The sequence below is a fragment of the Lampetra planeri genome, chromosome 14, assembly GCF_965212315.1.
Source record: "Lampetra planeri chromosome 14, kcLamPlan1.2.h2, whole genome shotgun sequence".
Classification (NCBI taxonomy): domain Eukaryota; kingdom Metazoa; phylum Chordata; class Hyperoartia; order Petromyzontiformes; family Petromyzontidae; genus Lampetra; species Lampetra planeri.
The window spans coordinates 9,476,883-9,503,511 of NC_136120.1; the positions used below are offsets into that span (position 1 = coordinate 9,476,883).

Genomic DNA, 26,629 nt, shown 5'->3' on the forward strand with positions numbered 1-26,629 from the left:
AGGAGTGGTGGCCGGTGGTAGACAAAGGAGTGGCAAGCAATGGATGGAACATGCCCGAAAGGATGTCGACCTGAAAATAAGCTCATGTGCACATGTGGATTGTGGTATCGCAAGAACAGTGAATAGATCACTGATGTGGGAACTCCTCTTTCATTGCAAACTTGTTGCTGTGATACGATGGACGCCAGCTTGAATAGGCTTCGTGTCCGTGTGCTTCTCAGGCGATTTGTTGCCCTGGCCAAAAAAGACAAGCAGCAGAACGGGCAGACGCGGCTCGACAAGGAGCGGCTGAAGGCCTGTACACACGAGCTGGTGAATCCCACAACTCCAACGCACCCGCATAGCAACGCCAACTCAAACCCACAACGGCAACAACAGCCGTATTTCGCCACTATGCGGTGATGATGTCTCTATGCCGCTTGTGCAAATGCAACATGCACTTTAATGGCCATTTGAAGTGTCGAAGGCTCGCTGCTGGCAGGAGGTCACGGAACAGACCCAGGTACCATGGGTTTGTTGACTGAGATGATTGGCAGATGAACCAACTGTGCTCACCACTGTGCCAACTTTCTGCACACACACACACACACAATGCCACCTTGACGTTTTTAATACCTCCTTATACAAACGTTTTAATCTCCCCACATTTATGATACACATAAGCGTAATGAAAAATAAATGTCGTCCTCGGAATGTAATGGTTTGGCTTCCTCCCAGATCTCACATTCCCTACAGCCAATAGCAGGCCTGCCTCTACGGGCCCTCGAGCCCCCCCCCCCCTCCTCCCCTGTCTTTTGCTGCTTTCCTCAGCCCACAGAGCTCACTGAAGTCATGGTGCAGGTTTACAACGGTAGCCATGGCCTGCTAAGGCCTTTCTTAACTAGGACCAGCCAAAGAACTTCGCCCTCTCCCATCCCATTTGCCTTAATGTCGCAGTCCACGCGCCCTATTTAAACGAGGCAGCAGATCTGAGCGAGGAATTTCACCCTGTCAGGTCTTCCTCTGTCTTTAAAATATAAAAAAGTATAGCATTGTAGAAGTAACTACAATAAAAAAAAAGGTTCGTTTGGTTAAACAAATACATTTTAAATATCGATGCATCAGTAGTTTTGGTAGATTCTAAAATGGCCATTATTATGTTCACAGTAGAGGTGTCGTGTCAAAACCACATGGGCCCAAGGCAACCAATCACAGAGCTGTCACTCAACACATGATCTCATTTCAGCCTATTATATATCGGCTTCCACTGGCGGGAAAATGTATGTATAAAAGAATGAAATTACAAAATTACCTTCTACCAACTTGTAGAAACATCACTATGGACACAACATAACACTGCAATACAATTACGTATTTTGGTAGCACAATAGTTCCTGTGTCCATAGTTTCTGTACAGCTCGTTGAGATGCGTTCGCATTGAGATGTCGTATAAACTCACATTTTTTCAAGTGACTGCTTTTCCGTAAAAGTTCCTCTCTTCGTTCACCACAGGAGACGATGGCCATGCAGGCCAAGACGCTGAGAATCAACGTGAAGCGGGCGACGCTCAAGGAGAAGCTTAAGCAAGCGTACAACTTCCTGCAGAAGCTCCGCTTCCTCGCTGATGAGGTGGGGGCACCCTCGCTGCCAGGCGCAGTGCCATGTGTTTATAGCCCATGGAGATGGCACTGGTGGATCAATTATCCAAATGTTAAATTAATCAAATAACTTTATAATAAAAATGCGTGTGACAAACATTAAAATGGAAAATAAATGTATTCAAAAACATTCATATGTATGCAGATGTTCACCTACGTGGTGGACCACTGCTCGTTAACAGGTAGCCTTGACAGACACTGGCAGTGCCCACCACGCTGAAACATAAGTTGAGAGGAAACTAAAACTAAACTATTTTTTATTTTACCAGGTAAGGCCCACTGAGCTATTTAGTGCTTTTTCAGAAGCGACCTGACCACAAATGAGAGCCCAACGAAGTCGCTTATGATGTGAAAATTTATAGTGGCCAAATACTCTAAACGCATGTTGATTCTAAATGTGGAGGGAAAAACCGGAGAAAAATCCATGCGACCACGGGGAGAACATGCATACTCCAAATGTACAGGCGCCAGGGTTGGGATCGATCCCACGACCTCCTGTATACCAGGCGAGGTAGTTAACATCTCACCACCACGGCGCCTTGAGTGTTGGGTAACGTGACATAGCGATGCTGCTGCTCATGGCCTCATGGGTTACGGATCGTGGAGCAGGATCGCTTCGTCACGATCGCTCTGCGTGACATGGCCACCATTGCGCGCGCACAGCGTCCGCACAGGCTTGACGAGTAACTGCGCCCGTGTGGTCCAGCCCCAGCACAGCGTGCCCGATGTGTACGTGTGGATGCTGAGCAACAACAAGCGCGTGGCATACGCGCGCATCTCGGCCAAGGATATCCTCTACTCGCCCATCGACGACGAGATGGGCAAGGACTGCGGGAAGATCAAGACCCTCTTCCTCCGGGTGAGGACTCGCGTCCCTGCGTCCCTCCACTCGGCCTGCCCACATGGAACTCTATCTCAGGGGGTCGGCAATCCTGCGGATCCGGATCCGCATGTGGCTAATTGATTGTCTACCCGCCACCCCCCCACTTTGGCTGCCCCCGTTGTGGGAAACATAAATCTTAAAACGTAACTTAACGTAAACACTATTGCTTAAATATAGCAGAGAATATGTCACTTGATTGGCTTGGTGATGACAAAATGTACAACTGTCAAACTGTATTGTTAAAGAATAACTAAGGGGGGAAATAAACTAAATAGACGCAGTTTACTCCAACACCTATCTTGTTCATTGAAGTGCTCTATACCTGCTGTGTTTGTGTACAAGTAGCTCTGCGTGTAATGCGGCTCTAGAATTATTTTGGTTAAAAACAAAGTCTCTTCTTCTTTGAAAGGTTGCAGACCCCTTCTCTAGCTCACTGCATGAAGCCGAGCTGTGTTTTCGTTATCAAGCCCACTGTTTGTGTCATAATGGAGACCGGTCTTTTCAAGGCCGGCTTGACCTCGGGTCAGCTCTCGGCCGTGGGTCCTGGCTTCATGGTTGTGGCGTCAGTCTGAGGACTTGGCTTAGAGGCACTGTCCTTGACACTGACCTCAGGCTGGAGGATGCAGCCTTGACTGGCCTCGACACCGATCTGCACCGAAAGACTCCGGGCCTTAGTCTCGGCTTGGTCTCGTTGCTTTCGGCCTGGGCCCGGGCCTTGTGACACCGATTCTCGTGATGCGCTCAAGGCCGCATGTCTTACGTTGCCCACAATTCCTAATCCGTTTAATACCACGTTTACAAGTCCTTGCACATTTAAGTATATGTGATTCGAGTAGGCCGTCAGTGTGGTGCCCGTGCCATGGATATGTTTTTTTTATTTACGGCATTTTGTTATTTATTATTTTCTTAGGATTGTATGCTCCTTGTGCTGGACTGCGAGTGATGCAATTAGACCATCTTGCTCAGAAAACCTTTTGAGTGCCATTGGTAATATGTTGTTCATATATGTTTTTTTTTTATTAGCGAATATAAACATATTGTACAGATCACTTGAAATATTTCTCACTGTCACAGGCATCACAGGTTCACAGGAACATCCCTCAGAGGGCAGAATCTCACCGCACAGGCGGTTATCGGTACGCATTTCATTCTCCTGCTTAACAAAAGACCCGAAACTTTTCCCTCGTGCATCCACAAGGGGATCCTAATCGCTTGCCTCCCATGCCAGACCTCGCTTGTGTCAATCTCTTGTGTTCACGATGGAGGCGGTGGTGGTTGCAGGGGGAGGCGCAGCGGTTAACGCACTGCGTTACGAACCCGCCAACCCAAGTGATGATTATCTGACCCCGGTACTGGGCCTCCCCTAGGTCGACTCAGCCTCAAATGAGTACCGGTGCAGTGTGTAAACATTGCCGATAGGGAGACAAAGGCGGCCAGGCATGGTGCTGGCCATCCACCCTGATGTGTGCTGTTCTGGCCTTCATAGGTGCTACTAGTGAACAGCACTTGCCCCAACAGTCTGTTAAGGCTATACGGGGGATCTTTGTCTTTGGTGGTTGCAGCTGCCCGGGAAGAAGAGCTTCGGCTCCGGAGGCTGGACGGTGCAGGCTAAGCTGGAGGCTTACTTCTGGCTCAGCCTGCACAAACATCGCAAGGACTTCATGAACGGCTTGCCCAATGGCTACGAGCAGAAAAAGGCCAAGAACAGCAGCCCTATCGCACAAGCCTTGCCACCCATCAGCCTCATCTATAAAGGTTAGAACCATTAGAGTTTGACGTGCCGCATGAAACGTCGAGGAAAGAGGCACCGAGAAAAAAACGAATAATGGGTGGTAAAACGTATTGAGAATGGGATTTCAAATGTACGCACATTGACGGTTGTTACTCTGTCATCCAACATCAATCAATGTGCTTGTCATAAACATCAATACACTTGTCATGTGGATATCACTGGGGTTGCTCTTTGATCTGCACGTAGAGTAGGGGGCTGAAAAAATGACTCCAACATTGAGGGTGATTTTTTAAAATACATTTGTATATATATATAACATGAATGTCCCATACTCCCAAAAATCCGATTTATAATAATAATAACATCTATTTTATGAAGCGCCTTTCATATTGAAGTATCTCAAAGCACTACATAAAAAAAAATTTCAACTTCACACACAAGAAAAGATACAATCTTAATGAAATAGAAAGATGATTTTCTATTGCAATTAAATGAAACTACAACCACAGTGTTTTGCTCTTTAATTGTTGCTTTACACTTGGCACGGTATTATTTCTCCTCATACCTTTAACCCATTTTGTTGCAGAAAAGCAAATGTTCCAGCTGCGGGTCCACATGTACCAGGCGCGGAGCCTCTTCGCAGCCGACAGCACCGGGCTCTCGGACCCGTTTGGCAGAATCATCTTCTCCACGCACAGCCAGGCCACCGAGGTACAAACCACAGGGCTCATCGCACGCTCCCACCAGCACGTACGAGCGTAGTGCCGCTCCTGCCAGTACAGTGGAACTGCTGCAAGGCTGTTTGACTGCCTTGTGAGTTGCAGGGTTTTACACAGAATTCCCGTTTGCATTCGCAAACGGGAATTCTGCGGCTTCATCGTAGCCGTATTTGAGCACGTGTTTCGAAATTGAATCTCTTCTTGCTTTTTATTCCATCGTTGTCCTGTGGTCGTGCTTCAGTACTAGATTCCATTAAGGCCATTCAACTTCTCCGGCTTGTGAGAGGCAAAAGGGTGAGCAGACGCGCTCTGTTTGTTCACCGTGGTCTGCTTTGCCCCCTGTCAGGTCATCCCAGAGACCTTGTGTCCCACGTGGGACCAAATGCTGGTGTTCGACAGCATTGAGCTCTATGGAGAAGCTCAGGAGCTGCGAGATGACCCACCCATCATCGTCATCGAGGTCTTCGACCAGGACACGGTGGTATGTTTTCTGATCCAGTGTTCAGTTCTTGTAATTGCATATTCACAGTAATTAATGCATTCAACGCAGGGTCTCAGCAAAGCCTCTCACACCACTCACTGATGATTTCAGCTGACGTCATAGCTGCTGGGTTCCCTCCAGGTGGCTGAGGAAACCGATTAAAGCAAAACGAGCATTGATATCCCGTTCATTGGTGAAGTTGTCTCTGGGAACGAGGGTTGGATACATTGACAATAAATTAACCTCTGGTTCTTAAATCGACCTCTAATTCCGACCAGGATAAATTATTTTGGTGATACCGCGTCGGCAGTTTGTGTACATGCACAGTCAACATGAGAAAAAAACTCAACACTGTGGCCTTAAAATAAAATAAAAATCGGTGACGTTTCGGGCAATGGCCCTACTTGATAGCACATGCACAGAGAGGCCAGATACGTCGAGTTAATAAGGTTTGGAGGCTGCACATAGTGCCCGATGTGAATAACATTTAACAAGTGCTTTCTTGTGACCAATTTGATGAGCACTGTAAGTATCGTGTTTGAGTCCACTGAATCCACTCCCGTACCATTGCATGCTAAGTACTACTGGCACCTACCAAATTAAATTTGGGCAGAACTTGTTTGATAATTTGCTTATTTTTCTTGGGAGTGGGCAGATGTTCTGTATAATTAGACCTATAGTCATATATTTATCCATATGCAATGCCTTTTTGCATAACTATTCTGGATACAGTTTATATTATTATTTATAGTGGAACAAATGTTGGCTCACCATATCAAGACTCTCAAAGCTGGTTTAGCTGCGGCAGACGTTTTATGAATCTTCGATACCGGTGCTGTAGTCATGGAGGAAGTGGGCACACGCACACACGGTGGACATCTGTGAAAAAGAGCTTAATAGCTCATTGGATTCCTCCTGCCGTCAAAATCAAGATTCTGAATAAATATTATGGGTGCTGACAGAGCCAGAGATTCCTCCAGGCATCCTCTCTGACTCCCATAGCTACACACTCGTACACGGTGTTGATTATAGCACCTCCATTGAACAGCTCAGAAAATGTAGGGTTAGGCTAAATAATTCAACTAAGAGGTCATATTGTATATGAACGTAGTACATGCTGTCTATGAGAATACTGGAGCACCCAGATCCTCTCCCTTACTGTACTCACCATAAAGGGAGCACCACGGTGGCGAGATGTTAACTCCCTCGCCTGGTATACAGGAGGTCGTGGGTTCAATCCTGACAATGACGCTTGCATAATTGGAGTTTGCATGTTCTCACCATGGTTTGCGTGGATTTTTCTCCAGGCCCTCCGGTTTTTCCCTCCACATTTATAATCAATATTTGGCTGCTATACATTTCCAAACGATAAGCCACTTTGTTGAGCTATCATTTGTGGTTAGGTCGCTTCTGAAAAATATCTATATAGCTCAGTGGGCCTTACCTGGTCAAATAAAACATAGTTTAGTCTACAAAGCAGTCAGTTTTCATCTGTGATTCAGCACTCAATGTTTCACCCCAGCAACTTGCTCGGCAACTGGGATTTTGTTATAAACTGCAGGTCTGCTTGACGGACATAAAGTTAATGGTAGCTGTTAAATTCAAAGACTGGGAATATATTTCTGAAGCATTGTTATAAGATACATAACATGTTCTGCGACTGCGTAAAGTATATGCGCACCCTTGACACGTTTTCACGTTGCGCGCGTGACTTTTGCATTTCCTCTTTGAGAATTAAACTGTGATGTTGTTTTGTGTTTGCTTTTTCTGAAACAGTTGTAAACAGCAGTGCACTACCAATCGTGAACGCGGTTCCCAAACATCACCAACGTTACCCCACATGTCACTTAGTCACTTAGACTCGACTGTTTATTTCACGTTTATTTAATTGTCACGGCCTGATAGATGCTTTCACACATTGTGACCGTGTGATACCGCGTGCCATCACTATATAACTGTTCTAATTTCTATTCTATAATTTACTTACTTTATCATATATTTGCATTTCTATTTTATACTGCTCAAATTGGTGGATGTAGATAAGTATAGCTTGCTGCTGTTGTTAGGCGTGTCGCTGTCAAGTAGTCGCAAGGGTGTCCTGCTTATGTCCATGTGTGGCCCGAGGGCAAGAAACAACTGTCCGTGGGCAGAGTGAGATGGGGCACATTGCCCCGAATGTCTGAGCTTTGGCACAGCAAGACCTGCCTGCCTTAGCTCCATAACCCTACAGCTCATCCTTCATCCACACACCCTGAGGTCCATCACCAAAATCGGTAACATTCTGTGAACACAGATTTGTATGCTATATTGAAATCTGCACGTGTGTGCATTACCGATTGATTGTGTGCAAAAAATGCCCCTATTTTTTCCACTTTTGCATACATATTTTACATTTGTTTACTTTAACTGGACCACATTTTAGTCCCAATCCCAGGTAAATCAATGGTCGTGATTTTCACTCGAAAATGCAAATCTATACATTACAAGGCCCAGCTTGGCATCTTCATTCATGCATGAGGGAAAGTTACGTCGGCACCTTACACACACTGTACCTGCGCTTGATTAATCATTGTTGTGAAAATCAAGAAATATATAAATATATACTACAATTGTCCACTTTTAAAACGTGAATTCAGTTAACAGTGTGAATAGCAGGCACTGCTGTCACAGATTTGTGCTGGTTCTGCCAGTTCGGACCCTCGGGTGTCATGGATTTTAAGGTGGCTTGCCCTGGGGCCAGGACACCAAGAGAGCGCTCGCAGCTTTTTGAGTGGCTTCATGCGTTGTATTTGTAGAGCAGTCACCCACATATGTTACTCTTGCCTGTCGTACGAAATCAAATGCAACTTACACGACATTAACAGCAACTCTTTGGATTTTCTTCATGCAACTGACAAGATGAGCTGTAATTTTTGAGCCGAAAAAAATCTGATCCAAGTCCAAATGAAAACATAATTGGTGTTGTTACATGTCCTGTGTAAACGTATGCATTTGAAATGGTCCACTTCAGCTTGCATGAGCGTCGCAATGCAGAATTTCAAATACAGCGTTCATGTGATGTGCACGTAAGGATGATCGCTTGTTTTCTGGCTTGAATTTGTCACTTGTGTATTTCGAATGAAAGTTGCCAAAGAAAACTTTTAACGTTTTGCTATTGTCACACAACATCAGCCGTCGAAATTGGGAGGTTCGGTAAGACTCGTTTATCGCCGCGGCAGCGCCGATTTCACTCCTCTGTACAGTGCATCACGTAGATTCGTACACGATCTTTACACCGACCGTGAACGTTTTCACCCCGCGAGAGTGTTTTTGCCACACGTGGCGGCGGTGAGCGTCCGAGCCTCTGCGGTCGGCTGCGTGACTCTGCAGGGGAAGGCGGACTTCATCGGACGAGCCTTGGCCAAGCCCGTGGTGAAAATGAGCAACGAGAAGTACGACGCGCCGCGCTTCCCCCCGCAGCTCGACTACTACCAGATCTACCGGGGGAACTCCACTGCGGGAGAACTGCTCGCTGCCTTCGAGCTCCTGCAGGTAGCCACCTCCCCCACTCGCCCCGCACCACCGCCCCGACCGCCCCCCCCCCCCCCCCGGTGGAGTCCAGCCACTCTGTGCGAGCCGACGTCGCTCGTCGTCGTTGTTGTTGATGAACCGTGACCCTCGTCTGGAAATCTTCTTCGTGATGTAATCCTTGTAGTTCGCCTGCTATACAGGAGGTCGTGGGTTCGATCTCCACCCTGACGCCTGTATGTTTGGAGTTTGCACGTGTCTCTTTCCCCGTGGTCGCGTGGATTTTTTTCCGGGTCCTCCAGTTTTTGCCACCACATTTAGAATCAACATCATGCGTTTAGAGTATTTGGCTGCTTTAAATTTCCACGTGATAAGCCACTTCATTGAGCTATCATTTGTGGCCAGGTCGCTTCTGAAAAAGAGCTGTATTGCTCAGTGGGCCTTATCTAGTAAAATAAAAATAGTAGTAACCGCATCATTCCATTGTGTCACCGTTTTGTCAGTTATGTCAAGCGCCTTGAGTGAAGACGCTCTATAAATAAAAATGTGATTAACACGGGTAATACATTTGTGTGCATACAGTTACAAAAAAACAAGTTGAAAGCCTTGCCAATGAAACAAGATTTATTTTATTTTAACAGTCAATGTATTCATTGCAAAAATGATCATTTTTATTTAGAGATATAACAGTTGTAATTAAATGATTCCAAATTATAATGCTGTTGAATATACTGTATTTTACTACTACTGGTACAACAGAGTTTTCACAGTATCACACGTCTATTTAATAATATATCACACATCCACTTCTTGACTTGTGACACCCTTGGCATTTCTACATATCGTTTACATTTCAAGTTCACCTTGGTGCCCTCTGCAGATTCCTGTCATCCATGTCTGTTGACACGTGGAATTATTTTTGACACCGTTGGCATTCCTGCATATCGTTTATCTATCAAGTTCACTTTGGTGCACTCTCCAGATTTCTGTATTCCATGTCCGTTGACACTTGGAATTATTTTCGACAAATTCTAAAAGCATTCTCTTTGCCTGGTTTCCCACTTGCTCTGTTCAATCAAACATACCGCACGTTCACACAAAAGGGAGCGGGATAAAAAGTTGATGATAACAACAACGCGCCGGCATTTCCGCAGATCCCGCCGTCGGGAAAGGGAGACCTCCCACCCATCTCGGGTCCAACAGACACGGAGCATGGCACCATCCTTCCCGTTCCAAGGGGCATCCGCCCAATCCTCAGCAAGTACCGGATCGAGGTGCCCGCACTCATTCGCCACCGAGCCAGATATCAAAACGAGCGACTTGAGTTGAGTCAGATGCCGCATGGGCACTCCCGTGTGATTCTAGATTTGAAGCTTTCGTGACTGCAAGGATTCATATTCTTAGGTTTTTTCGGTAAAGTCACGTAGGTAAAAAATTAAAATTTATAAAAGTAAAATAAAAATAAAATAAAAATCACGACGTTTCGGAGGCAACACAAGCTTCTGTCTTCAGGTGGAACCGTCACAGCACGATTGCTGTATCAAGTAATACGCGCTGTGACGGTTCCACCTGAAGACGGAAGCTTGTGTTGCCTCCGAAACGTCGTGATTTTTATTTTATTTTACTTTTATTAATTTAAATTTTTTACCTACGTGACTTCACCGAAAAAAAACCTAAGAATATACTCCCGTGCGACTCGCATATGGCTCCCTCTCGGTTTTTTCCCCGCTCTCTGCGTGGACGCAGGTGCTCTTCTGGGGCCTGAGGGACCTGAAGAGGATCCAGCTGGTGACGGTCGATCGCCCGCGTGTGGACGTCGAATGCTCGGGGAAAAGCGTGCAGTCTGTGGTGATCCCCAGCTACAAGCAGAACCCCAACTTCAGCACCCTCTTCAAGCATTTTGAAGTGGTGAGCAGACGCGAGCACCTTAGTCATGTCCTGTCTGACTGCATCTGCGGAATCCCCCACACATGCAGTATTCTGCCAAATTAATGTCAAGATTATTGGTAGTGTGGCTTGATTAAATATGTGGAAATGAGATGTAGTGAAGGGTTATACCAGATCACAGGTGTCGAGTATAAGATTCTGCAGCTTCTTGGATTCTTTGTTACACTCGGCTGAGGATACTGTTCTGGTAAACATTATGCAGCCTGTACTTCACCCCTCTTAGAGCAACAGGGCTCCAAATCTTGAGACATGAGTTAAATTCAGGCCATCATCATCATCTGGGTAGAGTAAAATATATACCACTTGGTTATACCAGTTGATTTGGGAGATGAGATCCAGAGGCACAGTGGGTTTGCCCAATTGGCCGAGGACCTCCAGCCGGGATGAGCGAAGCTCCTGCATCTGTTCGAGCATGGAAACACTTTGACGTTGTTTAAATGTTTGGGAAAATATGATGAAATCTAGAAAACACATGTTGCAAAGCAAAGTCAGCCAGGACATAGTTTTCATGAAAACAGTAGAGCGTGAATGAGCGTTAGTTGTAAGTGTAAAGCGCGTGTGTGTTCAATCTTGATTTGAAGCTTTCGTCACTGCAGGAATCTATACTCTTCGGTAAGTCACGTAGGTAGAAATAAAACTAATTCAATCACGATATTTTGATAGCAACACAAGCCATCGTCTTCAGGTGAAAATCGCGACAGCCGCAATGTCTGCTGCGAGCAGCACGATGTCTGCTGCTTGGATATATAACGCAATGAATGTACAGGCGTAGCCAGAGAGCTCACCGGGGCAGGTTGAACTATAACAGCTCAATACTAAACTAGAAGGTTAAAATAAGTTGGGGATTGACTCGGCCCCATCATCCCTCCAGGGTTAATAAAATAAGTATTGCTTATCACGAGGTCAGCATTGGCCACACTATGTAGTGAATGTCTCACACCGTACAAATGTGGAATTGTTTTTGTTTATTGAGATTTATTGAGCCAGCTGGTCGAGATTGCCCCACATACCAACCAGGAAGCCGGAGAGCACAGACATTTCTCGACTTATCGCTTTAACAACAAACGATTACATATTTAAGAATGCACAATTTAAATCATAAATCACGAATATATAATACAGAAGAAAAAATAACGTTCTTTAAAGCTCAGAATATTATCAATGATTCCCGTACTGTCTCCGATAGTACTGGATTAGGGCCAAGCAGTGGATACGAGCACCCTGCCACATCATGTGTACGGTGACAATGACATTGAGCTCGATGAGGGCGGTTAAAGCAACTTTCCTCGGCATCGGTGATGAGCGAGCGATGATGGTGAAGAGTGAATAATGGCAATGCTGGCGTTGGTGATGAGCGAACGTTGGTGATGAGTGAACGATGGCTATGCCGGCATCAGTGATGAGCGAGCGATGGTGAAGAGCAAATGATGGTGATGAGCGAACGATGGTGATGAGCGAGCGATGGTGATGAGCAAATGATGGCGATGCCGGCTTGTGCGGAACGGCTCCGGGAGAGCATGACACGGCGTGTTCCTTCGCCTCCAGGACCTACCGGACAACGAGCTGCTGCACCCGCCCCTCAACATCCGCGTGGTCGACTGCCGCGCGTTCGGCCGCTACACCCTGGTGGGCACGCACACCGTCACCTCCCTGCGCAAGTTCATTCTGCGGGCGCCCAGCAAGACCAAGGCAGCCAACATCCGCACCATAGGTAACCTTTAATGACCCGCGCCTGCATCTGGGTCTTGTGTGCTAAAGTGTGTGCCCGCAGGTGACAGCGCGCACCAGCCGATTATTCACCAGGCGAGGTTGTTTCCACGACAGCAAAAAAGTTCTGCTGTTGTCGGTCTGACATTTCCTATCATCACGATCGGCTTCCGCGGATGCAGAATCCATTTGGAGTGAAGGGAAAGCGGGGTGAATTGTTACACGTACTGTTCAATTTCCAGTCCCGTCCAAGGACCGTGTACACATGTGCATGTTTATGCGCTTTTACGAAGTTCAGGTGGAAGTTCGGGTGGAGTAGTGGGGGAGGATAAGGGACCGATGTGGATTGAGAGCCAGAGTTGTATTTTCAAGCACATTGTGCGTGTGCGTGTGTGAGTGTGTATATGGGTGGGTGTATACGCGGTGTGCACGTGCGTGTGCTACGAATCCGGCGACCCAAGTTCGATTCCCGCTCACAGCCAATACCAGTGACGATTACCTGAATCGGTTCTGGGCCTCCCCTAGGCCGACTCAGCCTCAAATGAGTACCTGGTGCGATGTGTAAATATCGCCACTGGGGATACAAAGGCAGGCGGGCATGGTGCTGACCGACCACCCCCTGGTGTGCCATGCCGGCCTTCATAGGTGCTGCTCGTTAACAGCACTTGCCCCAACCATCTAAACAGGCTATCCTGGGGATCTTTGTATTTGTCTTTGTGTGCAGGTAAATGGCTCTCCGTGCTGGACTCCCATTGATCCACGCCTCCCTAGAGAAAGATAATTTTCCTCTCAGTGGGCTCTCACCTCATCATAAATAAATGAATATTATTTTTGTATTATATGCCCACACTGCATGCATCAAACATTGTTACAAGCACTGTGCTGCCTGTGCAGAATACTGCCCAAGAAACTGTGTTTGGGCATATTATATTCTTGGTTCTTTCGGTAAAGTCACGTAGAAGGGAAACAATAAAATAATAAAAATATAAAACAATAAAATTCTCACGACGTTTCGACTGCAACACAAGCAATCATCATCAGGTGTGAAAAACACATCAAGAAAATTTGAAAAAAGTGGCACTTGGCGAAACGAACATGATCTAAGTTGGTGTGCGTGTTGATTGGTCACTCGGTAGTGGCCACTGTCTGTGGCTATGGCAAGCTGGACGCAATGCTTCGGCGCGTTAAAAGATCACAAATCACAACTCAATATAAAGCGTTACATACATGAACGTATGAATGATCGTGTCATGTGTATGTTAATTGAGCATGTTATATGTATTCATTCATGAAGGTTTTTTTGGTTGAATCACGTAATTATACATGTGTCATTAACGACTACATGTTAAGATATGTTAATTAATTGTAATTAATTGCAACCTAATTACATTTTACCACTATTGTGCACAATTACTTTTGTGCATCAACATGTTTCTTTTAAAATGATTACCCCCTTGATATGTATAATATTTATCTGTTCTTATTTATTTAAAGAATTTGTTACTCAGGTAACTGTGGGTGGGAAAAAGAGAAATGTAGTTTCAGTGGCCTCTCATCAGCAGGCTTAGAGAGCTCGTTCTGGGCCGGTTCGCTGGGAAGATTAGCACCTCTGTGCAAGCATGAGGATTACATTGCAGTCTGTTCTCCTATAACGCTTGTTTTCATAACGCTTATATAACGCAATGAATGTATTCAGAAACACATTTTTTTTATAACGCGGATGCGAATTGGATAAAACGTTATTGAATGAACAGAACTACGTCTCACGAGTAGAAATAAGCGGTTGTACGGCTGCTGGATGCTTCTAGATACTACCCACGCACCTCAGTCTTTGTTTGACCTGCATACGCATCTCACGTGTTATCGCGGACTGTGCTTTATCCTATATTATATATAACTTTTTCTTGGTTCTTTCGGTAAAGTCACGTAGAAGGGAAACAATAAAATAATATTGTTTTATATTTATATATTTTTATTTTATTGTTTCCCTTCTACGTGACTTTACCGAAAGAACCAAGAATATGAATCCCTGCAGTCACGAAAGCTTTAAATCTAAATTTATATATTACTTATTATAACGTGATTTTCCCATGACGGGGTGTTCTTAAGGAACACAACAACTACTGTGTTATAGGACAACAGACTGCATTGTACCTTACATTATTTACTTGGCTGGGATTTATCTTTTCAGTGACAGTTGGAAATGCACCACGTGATTAGTGTGTTACTAATTGACATCGTACATTTCCCCGTTGTAAACACTGAGACTATAACCGCCGAGTAAAAGAGAAAGCCTGTATAATGAAGAACGTTATCCAAACAGTTGAATTATTCCTCTTCATACTCTTAGGTTTTTCGGTAAAGTCACGTAGGTAAAAAATAAATAATAAAAATATAATTGACATAATAATAGAAATAAAATAATAAATCACGACGTTTCGGAGGCAACACAAGTTTTCCGTCATCAGGTGGGACCGTCACAGCTAGATTTACTGTCTCAAGTGAGGCAAAATTCCACGAGTCAAGCTCTTAAATACAAGTTTAAGGGGGGAGGGAAGGGAGAGGGGGTTATCTGAATGTGGAAGCCAATGAGTGGAACGTGTTAGGGGGGGGCGGGGCTAAAAGAGAACAGTTGGTGCATCTTGTTGATGTTTTACCCGATGTTGGTTGACAATCCAAATACAAAGGAAGGAGAGTTGTTGGTTGGCAATCCAAATACAACAAAGGAGAGGAGAGTGCTGTTAAACGCTGGGGATGTCAACACTCGGTAAAGTAGAATAGTACCTGTCAAATAAGATGGTCTAAATATGTGCAGTTAAATCTTTTTTGCATGGTTAATAACATCTATTCCTCCTCATATTCTTTGGGTCTTTCGGTAAAGTCGCGTAGAATAGGTTCATCGACGTGACTTTATCTACGTGTCTTTACCGAAAGACCCAAAGAACATTGAATTCCTGCAGTCACGAAAGCTTTAAGTCAAGATGTATACCTCTTCAGTTGAAGCTAAAGTCGCATGTCAACGTCGTTGTTCCTTCAGCAGGCGACGCAGCGATCAACATGGAGGAAATTTCTCTACGAAAAGCAGAGACCATGGTCCGCTTGGATCCCGTGAGTCGACAGCTTTCTCATGTCACACAGAGGCCACCCCCCCTCCCTCCCAGACTGAGCGTTGACGGCATTTAACGCCAGACAGAATGAGAGTACGCGTGGTCTGAATAGCCCGATGTATCACCGTGCAGAGATGAAGAGGTCGGAATAGCCAGTGCCGTGTTGATGCCACCCTACATTATTTTCATTGTCTCCCTTTGGCAGACACTCTCAAGCGTTGCACAGCTGTCCAAAGCCTGCTCTTTCAGTCTGACCGCCGCTGTCTGGCTCTGTCTTCCCCTTGGTCGTCGATCTCTGGGTATACCCCGAAGTCTGTCTTCGTAAACCTGCCCTCCTCCACGCTGCACATCACCGCCCTCTTCTTATTCTTTGGGTCTTTCGGTAAAGTTACAATGCTCCCATTCAAACTTTCATAGATGCTGACCTGTTCTTGTTATGCAATTGATAGTGTCATTCTCATGCGCTTATATTTAAATGCCAGAAAGTCAATTTCTCAGACCCATACGGTAACGTGACATTGGCAAGGAACTATGAATAGAGACATCGTCCAGAGGAGAAGATGATCTCACTGAGCACAAAAAGAGATTTCCCAACATCATCCTTGTACAGAAACGTCAGCCGAACTAAAACTGCAGGACATCTGAGGAATCAGTGGCTCGCAATGTCAAATAAGGTTGTCTGGAACTGGAAATTGTACTCCCAGAGGTGGATAGGCTGTAGCCAGAGGCAGACACGGTTGGAATTTGGCCATGAATGGGCTCCCAGCTCATGCCGTCCTGTCCCTGTTACAGTAGCATGATTAAGTGAAGCAATATTCATGCAAATAGACATGCATATTTAGTTTCCTCCCACGTGCAATTGATTTTCTACAAATAAATTAATCGGACAAACGTCTGAATGCAGGACCCTCCTGAAAAATAGTGCCGAGACTCATTGACAGATTTTTTGTTTACTAAATAAATTACATCATATTTACGCTACAATTGCAGTGTAAAACACAGTGATCCCTCGGCCCGAGTTCCACCGGTCACCACCTTCAAACGACCCCTGCTGGTCACCTCGCCCATCTCCTGTAAGACGGGATGAGGTGCTGCATTTAGAGATAATTAATTACCAGTAAAATCATGAACCTTAATCAGTTTAACAAGTAGTAATTAGGCTTTCGTGACCAATATTATCCACAATCGAGTTTTTTTTGGGTTAGATCACATAAACATGAATATCATTAAACCCGCCACTACCCAACACAGCCAATGTGTGAGGTTTGTCACGTAAACATTAAATTTTTCCTAAATATATACATTTAGCAGTGTCAGGGTTGATGCAATATAAATATTTACCGATATAATAAAATACGAAATACAATTTAACGACAGAATGAATATCACAATATCAGTTTCCAATAACTCTGTAATTGTATTTCATACGTTATTGTTAAATGTCATATAAAATTTATTCAACTACAGATCACTCAGCATGAGCCTGCCACAAGACTTCTAATCCTTACGACGTTACTGTCTGGCGTATAATGCACACAGTGTCAGAATACGATGACACCCCTGTAATCGCCATTCCATAAAATTATTCAGGAAAGTGTTTTACAAGGCACATATTTAATTGATAATAGCTGTTTTTTGAACTGTCATTAATATTATGAACTTTTATCGCTGTCATTTCATAAATAGTTGGTCAGGAAATTAAATATTTAAGAAAACTTAAACGAGCAACTCTCATCGCTAAATGACGATGCAAGACGGACGATAATACTATTGTCGATGTTGTATAGTATGCTATGTCGTAGCATCACCATATTGTGGCAACCCTTCTCAATATGACGAAAAAACTAAACACATTCTTAAATAACACTGTGGCCTTAGGAATAAGTCTATAATAGGCAACATTTTGGGCAATAGCCCTTCTTCACACAGGGAGGTTGAGTGGATAACTCCAGGAAGACTTGTTAATTTGTATAAACAGATAAAACGAGGCAATTCATAATCACGAAAAAAAACATTTGGTGGCATTAATGGCCGTTTTTAGCCATTGAAGGAAATTCAACGTTCCTGCGACGGGGATTGTTCTCTCTACAGGATGACCTTCGACAAGACGTAAATTGTTTTGTTGACCTTGAAGGGACGGCGGGCTGAGTTAGGGATTTTATCTCACGCGCTCGATCGCTCGCTCACTCACGAGTCGAGTGCCCTGCCGCAGAGGCACCTAGCCAAACCAGGCAACGAACCGTACATTGATTCCCACTTCACGTCCAGTTCCGTGAAAGTCTCCAATAAATTATCGAGCGACTCCTTCATCCCGACTTTAATCTGGCATCATGTTTTTTTGTCCTTCCCCCGCATCTCCAGTTAGCACGGTTGGCTACGTACGGTGCTAAAGAAGTTTAACATACATTTATGTCCATGCTCACTTGATCAGCAATGATTATAATCACAGTTTAATAATTATTAACTGTGACCTTAGAAATAAGTCTATAATAATTATTAAACTAAAACTACAGAGGATTAACAGACAGTTTAAAGGGAAAAATTGTATGAAATTATCCCATCTTACTGTGCGATTCTGGTCAACTACAATGTTCTGCCCGGATACGTACGAAATACAGAATTTCTTATCCGTTGATTACATTTCTCTTTCAGAATTCTGACGCGGTGGTTAAAATCGAATCGGTAAGTGAAATAACGCACACATTTATTTACGTGTTACTTCATACGTTGTGTTTTTGTCCTCTTAAACTATTCTGCGAGTATTATACTCTGGTGGAATGATTTAATAAATATCTAGATAACTTTATTATGCATTTCTCCCTGGCATCTCTGGATCTTGGCCTAGAGTGTAATAATCACATTCTTCTCAGCTTCGTGCTGCTAAATGAATCGTTTAGAGGGAGTTGTTTAGCCTCAGCTAGCCAGTCTGGGCCTTAATTCTGGGATGTATCTACAGACTGTGCAGCTTCTCTATAAATTCTCCACGAGCAGAACCACCGATGCAGCCAACAAATCTTTCTGAATTCATGGCCAGTTTTTAGCAGCCATAGATTCCAGGGCTGCCTCATCCCCTCTCTTCGGTCACCTCCTCTCCTCCCGCTCCCTCCTCTTAAGAATTTTGGCAAGGCCGGCACAGGTGATTGTCACAGTGTTGTAACATTTAATTGTTTTAATGCCGTGTAATACAATGGGGTGTTGGGCTAAGAATGTGTTCATTAAAAGTCGGTGTCAATGCACCAATTCGTCTACCGATGTTATTTTCACACCGACGTGAAGCAGTTATCAAAGGAGCAAAGTGAATTCGTTGCCTGTGGGATCAACACTATGATGATATGTGCCATCACTAGGGGCCGGACAATTAAATGATTCCTATCCCTCAATCTCCATCGCATTCTTAAAATTAAGTCAGGTTTCAGTGAAAAAACCCTCCTCATCGTGGAACCTTGGGTGGGGTGGGGGGTGGCCATATCGAGCGCTGGCGAGGCATTGAGACGGCAAGGCCCGTGGGGCTTGGAGAGCCTGAACTGTGCGCCAGGGTCAGTGGGGTGGAATCAAGCCAGGCCTGCGCTCGAGGCATCCACATTACATTTCAAGGGCAATTATAAAATAAACTTAAACTAAGAACAATGTTTTATTTTACCAGGTAAGACCCAACTGAGCTCGATGTAGATCTTTTTCAGAAACGACCTGGATATCACAAATGAGAGCTCAACGAAGTGGCTTATTGTGTGTAAATTTATAGCAGCCAAATACTCTAAGCGCACGTTGATTCTAAATGTGCAGGGTAATACCGGAGGACCCAGACAAAAATCCAATTGACCACAAGGAGAACATGCAAACTATAAATATACAAGCGTCAGGGTCGGGATCTAACCCACGACCTCCTGTATACCAAGTGAGGTAGTTACTATCTCGCCACCGCAGCGCCCCTAATATCACAAGCCCATTGGTGACAAACGGTCATGTCCCAACCCGAGCCAAGCCTGCTCCTGGTAATGACGGCAAAGCAAGACGCTGATGGATCCGTGGCCCTGTGACCAGGTGAGACCCGTGGTGTAACCGCAGGTTGAGTCAGAAAAGGACTCCAAGAAAAAGAAGAAGAAGAAAGGCGTGGAAGAGGAGGAAGAGGACGAGCCAGATGAGGAACTTCTGGACTGGTGGTCCAAGTACTTTGTATCCATAGAGACTCTCAAGGAGGTACTGGGCATCCCAGCACGCGACTCAACGCATAAACCGTCAATTATTCACGCCAACAATAACAATAAAGCCTACAAGGACACACAGCTAATATTTTTTAGACGCTGTAAACGTCACGGGTCTTCCCCGCGTGAAATATTGACGTACGGCGTCACTGTAAAGTACGTACAGAATGAATACAAATCTTTTAATTTACGACGGCATTTGAGGTAATGGCGGCGCGTGTTCTTCCACGTGCGTCTGTAATGCACTTGCAGCAGCAAAAGATGCAAGAAGAAACTGAAGAAGAAAAGGAGTCCGATTCTGGTGAAGGTAAACGCGTTCTTTCTCGGACCCAAGGGCCCTCTACCCAGTTAAGAGTCCACTGGGTGTGGAGTTGCGTGCCCCAGTGCCGTAGCCAGGGTTGTGTAGGCAGGGCGGCTTCCCCGGGCACCCCCCCTGCCCAAATGTTGAGCCCGATTGTTGAAACTAAACTCTTTTCATTATACCAGGTAAGGCCCACTGAGCTATATAGCTCTTTGTCAGAAGCGACCTGGCCACAAATGATCACTCAGATGGTTTATCGCGTGGAAATTTATAGCAGCCAATTACTCTAAACGCATGTTGATTATGAATATGGAGGGAAAAACCGGAGGACCTCAACAAAAATCCACACGACCACAGGGATAGAGACATGCAAACTCCAAATATACAGCCGTTAGGGTCAGGATAAAACCCACGACGATCTCCTCCATACCTGGTAAGGTAGTTAACATCTCGCCACCACGGTGCCCATTCTGTTGACAACAACGAAGCAACGCTCAATTTCTGGTACACTCTTTTTAGTGGGGTGGCGTCGGCGCCAGAGGAAAATGGCACCTTGCCTCGGGGCACCAAAGTGTCCGGGCTATAGCTCTTGACGTGCCACGACTAATCCAGTGACTCAGAGGTGGGGTTGGTCGACAAACTTTGTGATTGGGCTGTGATTTGTAGTGAGGCACCCTCAGACTAGTCAATTAGCTGTAAATGGCAAAAGAAAAAGCAGTTTCCTGATCTATCTGTGCTATTGTACCAAATGCACGCATGTGTAGTGAGTTCAACTGAGTCGCAGACGTACTCTTGGAGGCAACACATTTATTTAACACCAACACACCGGGTAACTGCCCCTTTACAGAATAACAACCTATGGTGGTGTACCACCAGGCTAACTACACTAATTACCACATAACTAGCTACAACGGACCAGAACCAACAGCTCGGGTCCAGGTCCATGTGTTGGAGACTTGTAGAAAGTAGTACGTTGACGAAGATTTCTTCAGGATTAACAACAGCGCCGTTCCCTCTGGGGGACCCGGCTTATATCCTCTGCGGCGTGGCTGGCTCCGCCCTTGGCCACGACCACCTTCCAGAATCCTCGAGCAGGATCTCGACCCTGACACGTGACCACCCCTCGCGCGCACTTGGGGCCCCTGTGTAAACTTAACCGGTCAGTGTCCTCTGGGGTTAACCAGAGTGCCACGGCCCTTAGTAATTCCATTTCCATGGCCGGCACTCCCACACCCTATCCTGTAAGGGCCGGCACTGCACGCCAAGCGTGGTGCCATCCAGCGCTATCGATAAGCACTCAATAAGCCCCTCTAGGGCCGGTACTGCACCCACATCCTTGTGGTGTCCGCGATGTCAATACACCGCACGCCGTGCCTCTCTCGGGCCGGCATTACACAGTGACATCTCACGATGTCACGACACATGCATGGCTTTTTGTGGGCACTCCACTTTACGTGTGCACCCCATTTAAAAAGTAATGGCTTAATGTCCTTCATCTTCTGGAGAAAGTATTGATACATTGGTGACATTTGCTTGGGTAAGGATTTGATGTTATGATTCTTTATTTGTGCTACTGTTATTACTCATCAAGGGTCATTTTAAAATTCCTTAAGAGAAAATAAATGAGTCCCGGTGGCGTATTGGATGATGATAAATAATGCATTGATAAATTAATTGGTCGGTGATTTGATAGATCGGCCACTGTCGCTCCAATGTGGTGACTGAATAACTGCATAACGAAACAGAATGCTTTATAATATTTATATTCTTACTCCATCTCTTGTGATTCCTGGAGAGGTGTTGCCGCTGCGTGCCCAGCCGCGGGGGCAATGTGATGAATGCAAGCGACAATACTGGCACGCAACGGAAATGCAAAAACCATTTGCAATCCCATTTGTTATACGGCAGTAATGTGCATATGATCATTAAAAAACAACTCCAATACTTCTCATAGAGAAAACAATTGTTACGTAACTAATTTCACTGTTAATCACTAATTTTGTCATAACATATACAGTAGATCATCGATTATCAGGTGGCTTAGAGGAGAAGGGGGTGTCGGATTTTCTAAAACGCCGGAAAATCAATGTATCATTATTTCAAATAGCTTATTTTTACACATTCCTGAATAAAAACATTTTATGCATGGTTTTTTTTGTGTTTTAAATTTGTTTACTACAGTAGACTCTCAATTATCCACATGTGGTTTATCCAATTTGCGAATTAACCTCGCACCTGAGATTTTGACGGAAATTAATAACTCGTGGATTATCCCTTAAGCCCAAATGAATAATCTAAAAACAGTTATATATTGTTTTTCTTAGAAGTGTTTATTACAAGCCACGTATTGTAAACCAAACAAATATGTGCTCCGGTTAATCTGAAATCCACGTGATTGCCTCTACAGCACAGTGGTTACATGTATTGTAACCACTGTGCTGTGGGCAGACCATTGGAACCTCATTTGCCAGTAAAAAACATGATAATTGTTTTTTTACCCTTCTATCTGGCAACAAAACTGACACCTTTTTTTACAAGGAGTCATGTTTGCATAGACCACAATACCTGCAGTCATAATGCAAACAAAAAACATAACTCTGATCATGTGCACTGTCCTTGAAGTTGATTGGTCCACACCCGAGACAGCTTTCCTTAGAGCCTAGTCTCACATGGGTTGGACCAGATGACGCCAAAAGGCGCACAACTCAAAGACAATGCACCATCAGAGTATGAGAGCTCGGGGTAAGCATTTACACCTTGTAAAAAAAGGTGTCAGTTTTGTTGCCAGATAGAAGGGTAAAAAAACCAATTATCAACAGTGGGCAGAGTTTTATTGATTTTGATTGGCGTGGCTCAGCTATCCACTTAGTTGGCCGAGTCTTCTGTGCGGGAGCAGGAAAGTGTTATCACTGAGCATGCGCATCGATCCGTCATTAGTATTCGTTCTAAATCGAAAGAGAAACAATAAAAATCGTCAGTTGTGCTTCATTTTGAGTGATTTATCCGATCATTTATTTTGTGAGTTTTCATTTACGAAACTGTGATATAAGATAAACTTAAACATATTGTATACATATATTCGTTGTTTTTGACATAGAGATCCGCGGAAAATGGATATTTTGGGATTATCCGCAATGTTGAACTATCCGTGGCCGTCCTGCCCGTCATTAGCGTGGATAATCGAGAGTCTAGTTACTGTATCTGACATTAGCAAAAATAAACATACAAAAAAGACAAATAAATACCCAACTGTAAAAAGTGACTGTATTTACTTAACTCTACTTAACACTCAAATCTCGAAGACTGTGCATGGGGCGATGATAGGGGGGTGTAGAAATGGAGGTGGTTATTCAGTCTGAATACAACTCCATCAGCTGTGATGGAGGTTCGCCGGATCGGCCCGGGTCCGCCTGATAATGTTGGAAGCTGGATAGTCGATGATCTACTGCAGCATTGGCTTGTACCTAGTAGTCTTTGAACATCGGTGCCTCCCACCCAGAGGATTCGAGGCCAATGCGCCTCCTACAGCAACACTGATGGGATCCGGTCCCCTAAGGACAACCAGCGTCTATTTCCTCATGAGATACCGGTGCTGAGTTGGGCGATCTCAGGCAATGAAACTGCCACGAGGAAACTGGCTGAAATTCGTGCTCACGATCTTGTTATACTGCTCACCGAATTAAATCACGGGCCAAATCATGTGAAAAGGATGAGCGACGTGAAGTTGAAACAAATTAACACTGGCCGGGGGTGCGGGGACGTTTGCTCATTTAGAGCGCAGAAGCCCAAAGATGGCTGGAAAGGCAGGAGCGAAAGTCAAGGTCGGTGAACGGGAAGAGAAGAAGGAGGTGAAACGCCGCATGAGGGTGGAGGAGCTGAAGGTGAGACGGATGCCTTGGGATTATGTTTGTATGTATGCATGTTGAATTTCTTTTGCACTGCACCTAGCCAACCGCGCCAATCAGAGATGTGCGGGAAAGGCCAACACAATAAACCAGAGGTGTGGACTCGAGTCATGTGACTTGGACTCGAGTCAGACTCGAGTCATGAATTTGATGACTTGCGACTCGACTTGGACTTGCATAACAATGACTTTGTCCCACCTATGAGATGTGGACTCGAGTCATGTGACTTGGACTCGAGTCAGACTCGAGTCATGAATTTGATGACTTGCGACTCGACTTGGACTTGCATAACAATGACTTTGTCCCACCTCTGCAATAAACACAAAAAACTATTTTAATGAGATGAAGTTTCAATCTATATTTAAAAATGCGTAGCTCCAGTGGCTTCCTCATATCGGAAGGGAGATCATTCCAGACGGCCCCAGAAGCGCATCTGAAATCGCACGATATGGTGACTGTCTTTGTTCGATGGCCAGCCAGAAGCCGCTGCTGCGAGGATGACCGGAGTTCGCGTGATGGTTTATGTTCCTTGACATCAGCAAGGTGTTGTGGTTCATTGGTGGATTAGTGCAATGCCTAAATAAATCGACAAGTGCATAACTATAGGTACAACAAAAGATATTCCACAAGTTTGGACAAGCATTAGTTGATTGTGCTGCCAACTTTGCCAGGGCCCGGGTTGATGACCGATGCCCGGTTTCTTCACAGATGTTCGACAAGGAGCTGGAGGCCGAATTTGACAACTTCGAGGACTGGCTGCACACGTTCAGCCTCTACCGTGGGAAGATCGAGGATGACGACAGCAGCATGGAGGAGGATCGGCTGGTCGGCAGGTTCAAGGTGATCGGCATCTCACAGGCATCTCACTCCTGACAGAGTTCACTCACCGACACACCTCACGGGCACGGATGTTGGCTGCGAGAGGTTACAGGAGATCATCGATTATCTGGCGGCTTCGGGGGGGAAGGGGGCGCCGGATTTCAAAACGCCAGATAATCACTAAATCGTCATTTAAAATTGCTTATTTTTGCACATTCTTGTATGACATGTTTTTAGGTGTTGTATGTTCTTTTAGTGTTTAATATTTGTTTACTATGTGAAAGTGGCATAAATAAACGAACAAATAGACAAAAATAAATATCCTACTTTAAAAAGTTACTGTATTTACTGTCCCATACTTACCACTCCAATCTCGAAGACTGCATGCGATGATGTGTATACGTGCAGTATTTTCATTGTTTAAGTTGTACGTAGTGTATAATATACTGAATATACTATTTAACACTGAAATCAAAGTTGCGAGTTGAAATCCCATCCGAGAGTTAACTTGATTTATCAACCATCTCGGCTTGATAAAAAAAGGAGTACCATATTAAGAGTGGTTGTCTTTGGGAAGAGACAGACCCCCTCCATAGAAATGTAGAATGTACATCACTGGCTCAGAGCCAAATACCAATAGAGATTAACACAACCCCATGATCGTTTGAGGATGGAGACACTGACCAGCGTATAACTTTACACGCAAGCCAGGGTGTTAATTGTAAATTCAAATGCAACCTGAGAATGTTCGTTGGCCGTATGTATGTATGTATGTTGAACGTCTTACTTAGCCGACCGTGCTAATCGGAGGTGCAGGGGAAGGATAACAAACTAAAAAGTAAAAATGATGCCAGATTACAGTTGGGATGAAGGAGTCGCTCGATAATTTATTGGAGACTTTCACAGAACTGGGCGTGAAGTGGGCATCAACGTATGGTACGTTGCCTGGTTTCCCGAGGTGGCTCTGCGGCAGGGAACTCGACTCGTGAGTGAGCAAGCGATCGAGATAAAATCCCTGATTCAGCCTGCCATCCCTTCAAAATTAACAAAACAATTACCACCTTGTTGCAGGAGCAGTGACACAGTTAAAATAGAAAAATCCGGGTAATCGTTTCAGGCAATGCCCCTTCTTCAGTGCAAAGAGAAGGGGGGCAGCCAAAATATTTTGACTGCCCTCATAAATTATTCTCTTAATGCTTGCAACGTGCTCTCTTTAAAACAATGAGGAATTTGAAGGCATCTACAGTCACACAGTTTGGCCGGTGGCTGTCTGCGCACGTGTATGAAATTACAAGTGGCTTATTCTGGATTGTTCATTACCAATGTATGCATCATCATGAGTCCAAGTCCAGAGGTTGTCCTTGAAGGAGGTCCACTCTGCAGGCACATGTGCGGTAAACCAATGATGAGTGACACAACGGAGACGTAACATTTGTTTTGATTTGGTTTAATTGTGCTGTGTACGCTTACAGTGGACATGTGATCGGGGTCTGTGTTGGCAGGGCTCGCTGTGTGTGTACAAGTATCCCCTTCCAGAGGAGCTGGCACGGGAGGTGGGGTACGACCCGCAGTTCGGAATGTTCCAGGGGATCCCGAGCAATGACCCCATCGGGGTGCTCGTCAGGGTTTACGTGGTCCGCGTGAGTACATGCCACACGCGTGTTGAATCTTTTCACTGGGTC

At 44.9% G+C, this 26,629-nt stretch overlaps 1 protein-coding gene across 1 annotated transcript in view; it reads left to right on the forward strand.

Moving 5' to 3' along the window:
* OTOF (otoferlin) overlaps nt 1–26,629 on the forward strand; it is a 126,846-nt gene that overhangs the window by 86,404 nt on the left and 13,813 nt on the right. The window contains exons 24-40 of the mRNA XM_078600533.1: nt 222–312; nt 1,492–1,608; nt 2,344–2,496; nt 4,083–4,275; nt 4,839–4,963; nt 5,318–5,452; nt 8,822–8,983; nt 10,114–10,233; nt 10,706–10,867; nt 12,452–12,617; nt 15,651–15,721; nt 18,373–18,402; nt 19,786–19,917; nt 20,175–20,229; nt 23,998–24,104; nt 24,837–24,968; nt 26,450–26,587. Of these exons, the coding sequence (XP_078456659.1) occupies nt 222–312; nt 1,492–1,608; nt 2,344–2,496; nt 4,083–4,275; nt 4,839–4,963; nt 5,318–5,452; nt 8,822–8,983; nt 10,114–10,233; nt 10,706–10,867; nt 12,452–12,617; nt 15,651–15,721; nt 18,373–18,402; nt 19,786–19,917; nt 20,175–20,229; nt 23,998–24,104; nt 24,837–24,968; nt 26,450–26,587 (2,089 nt within the window). The remainder of the gene's footprint in view (nt 1–221; nt 313–1,491; nt 1,609–2,343; nt 2,497–4,082; nt 4,276–4,838; nt 4,964–5,317; nt 5,453–8,821; nt 8,984–10,113; nt 10,234–10,705; nt 10,868–12,451; nt 12,618–15,650; nt 15,722–18,372; nt 18,403–19,785; nt 19,918–20,174; nt 20,230–23,997; nt 24,105–24,836; nt 24,969–26,449; nt 26,588–26,629) is intronic.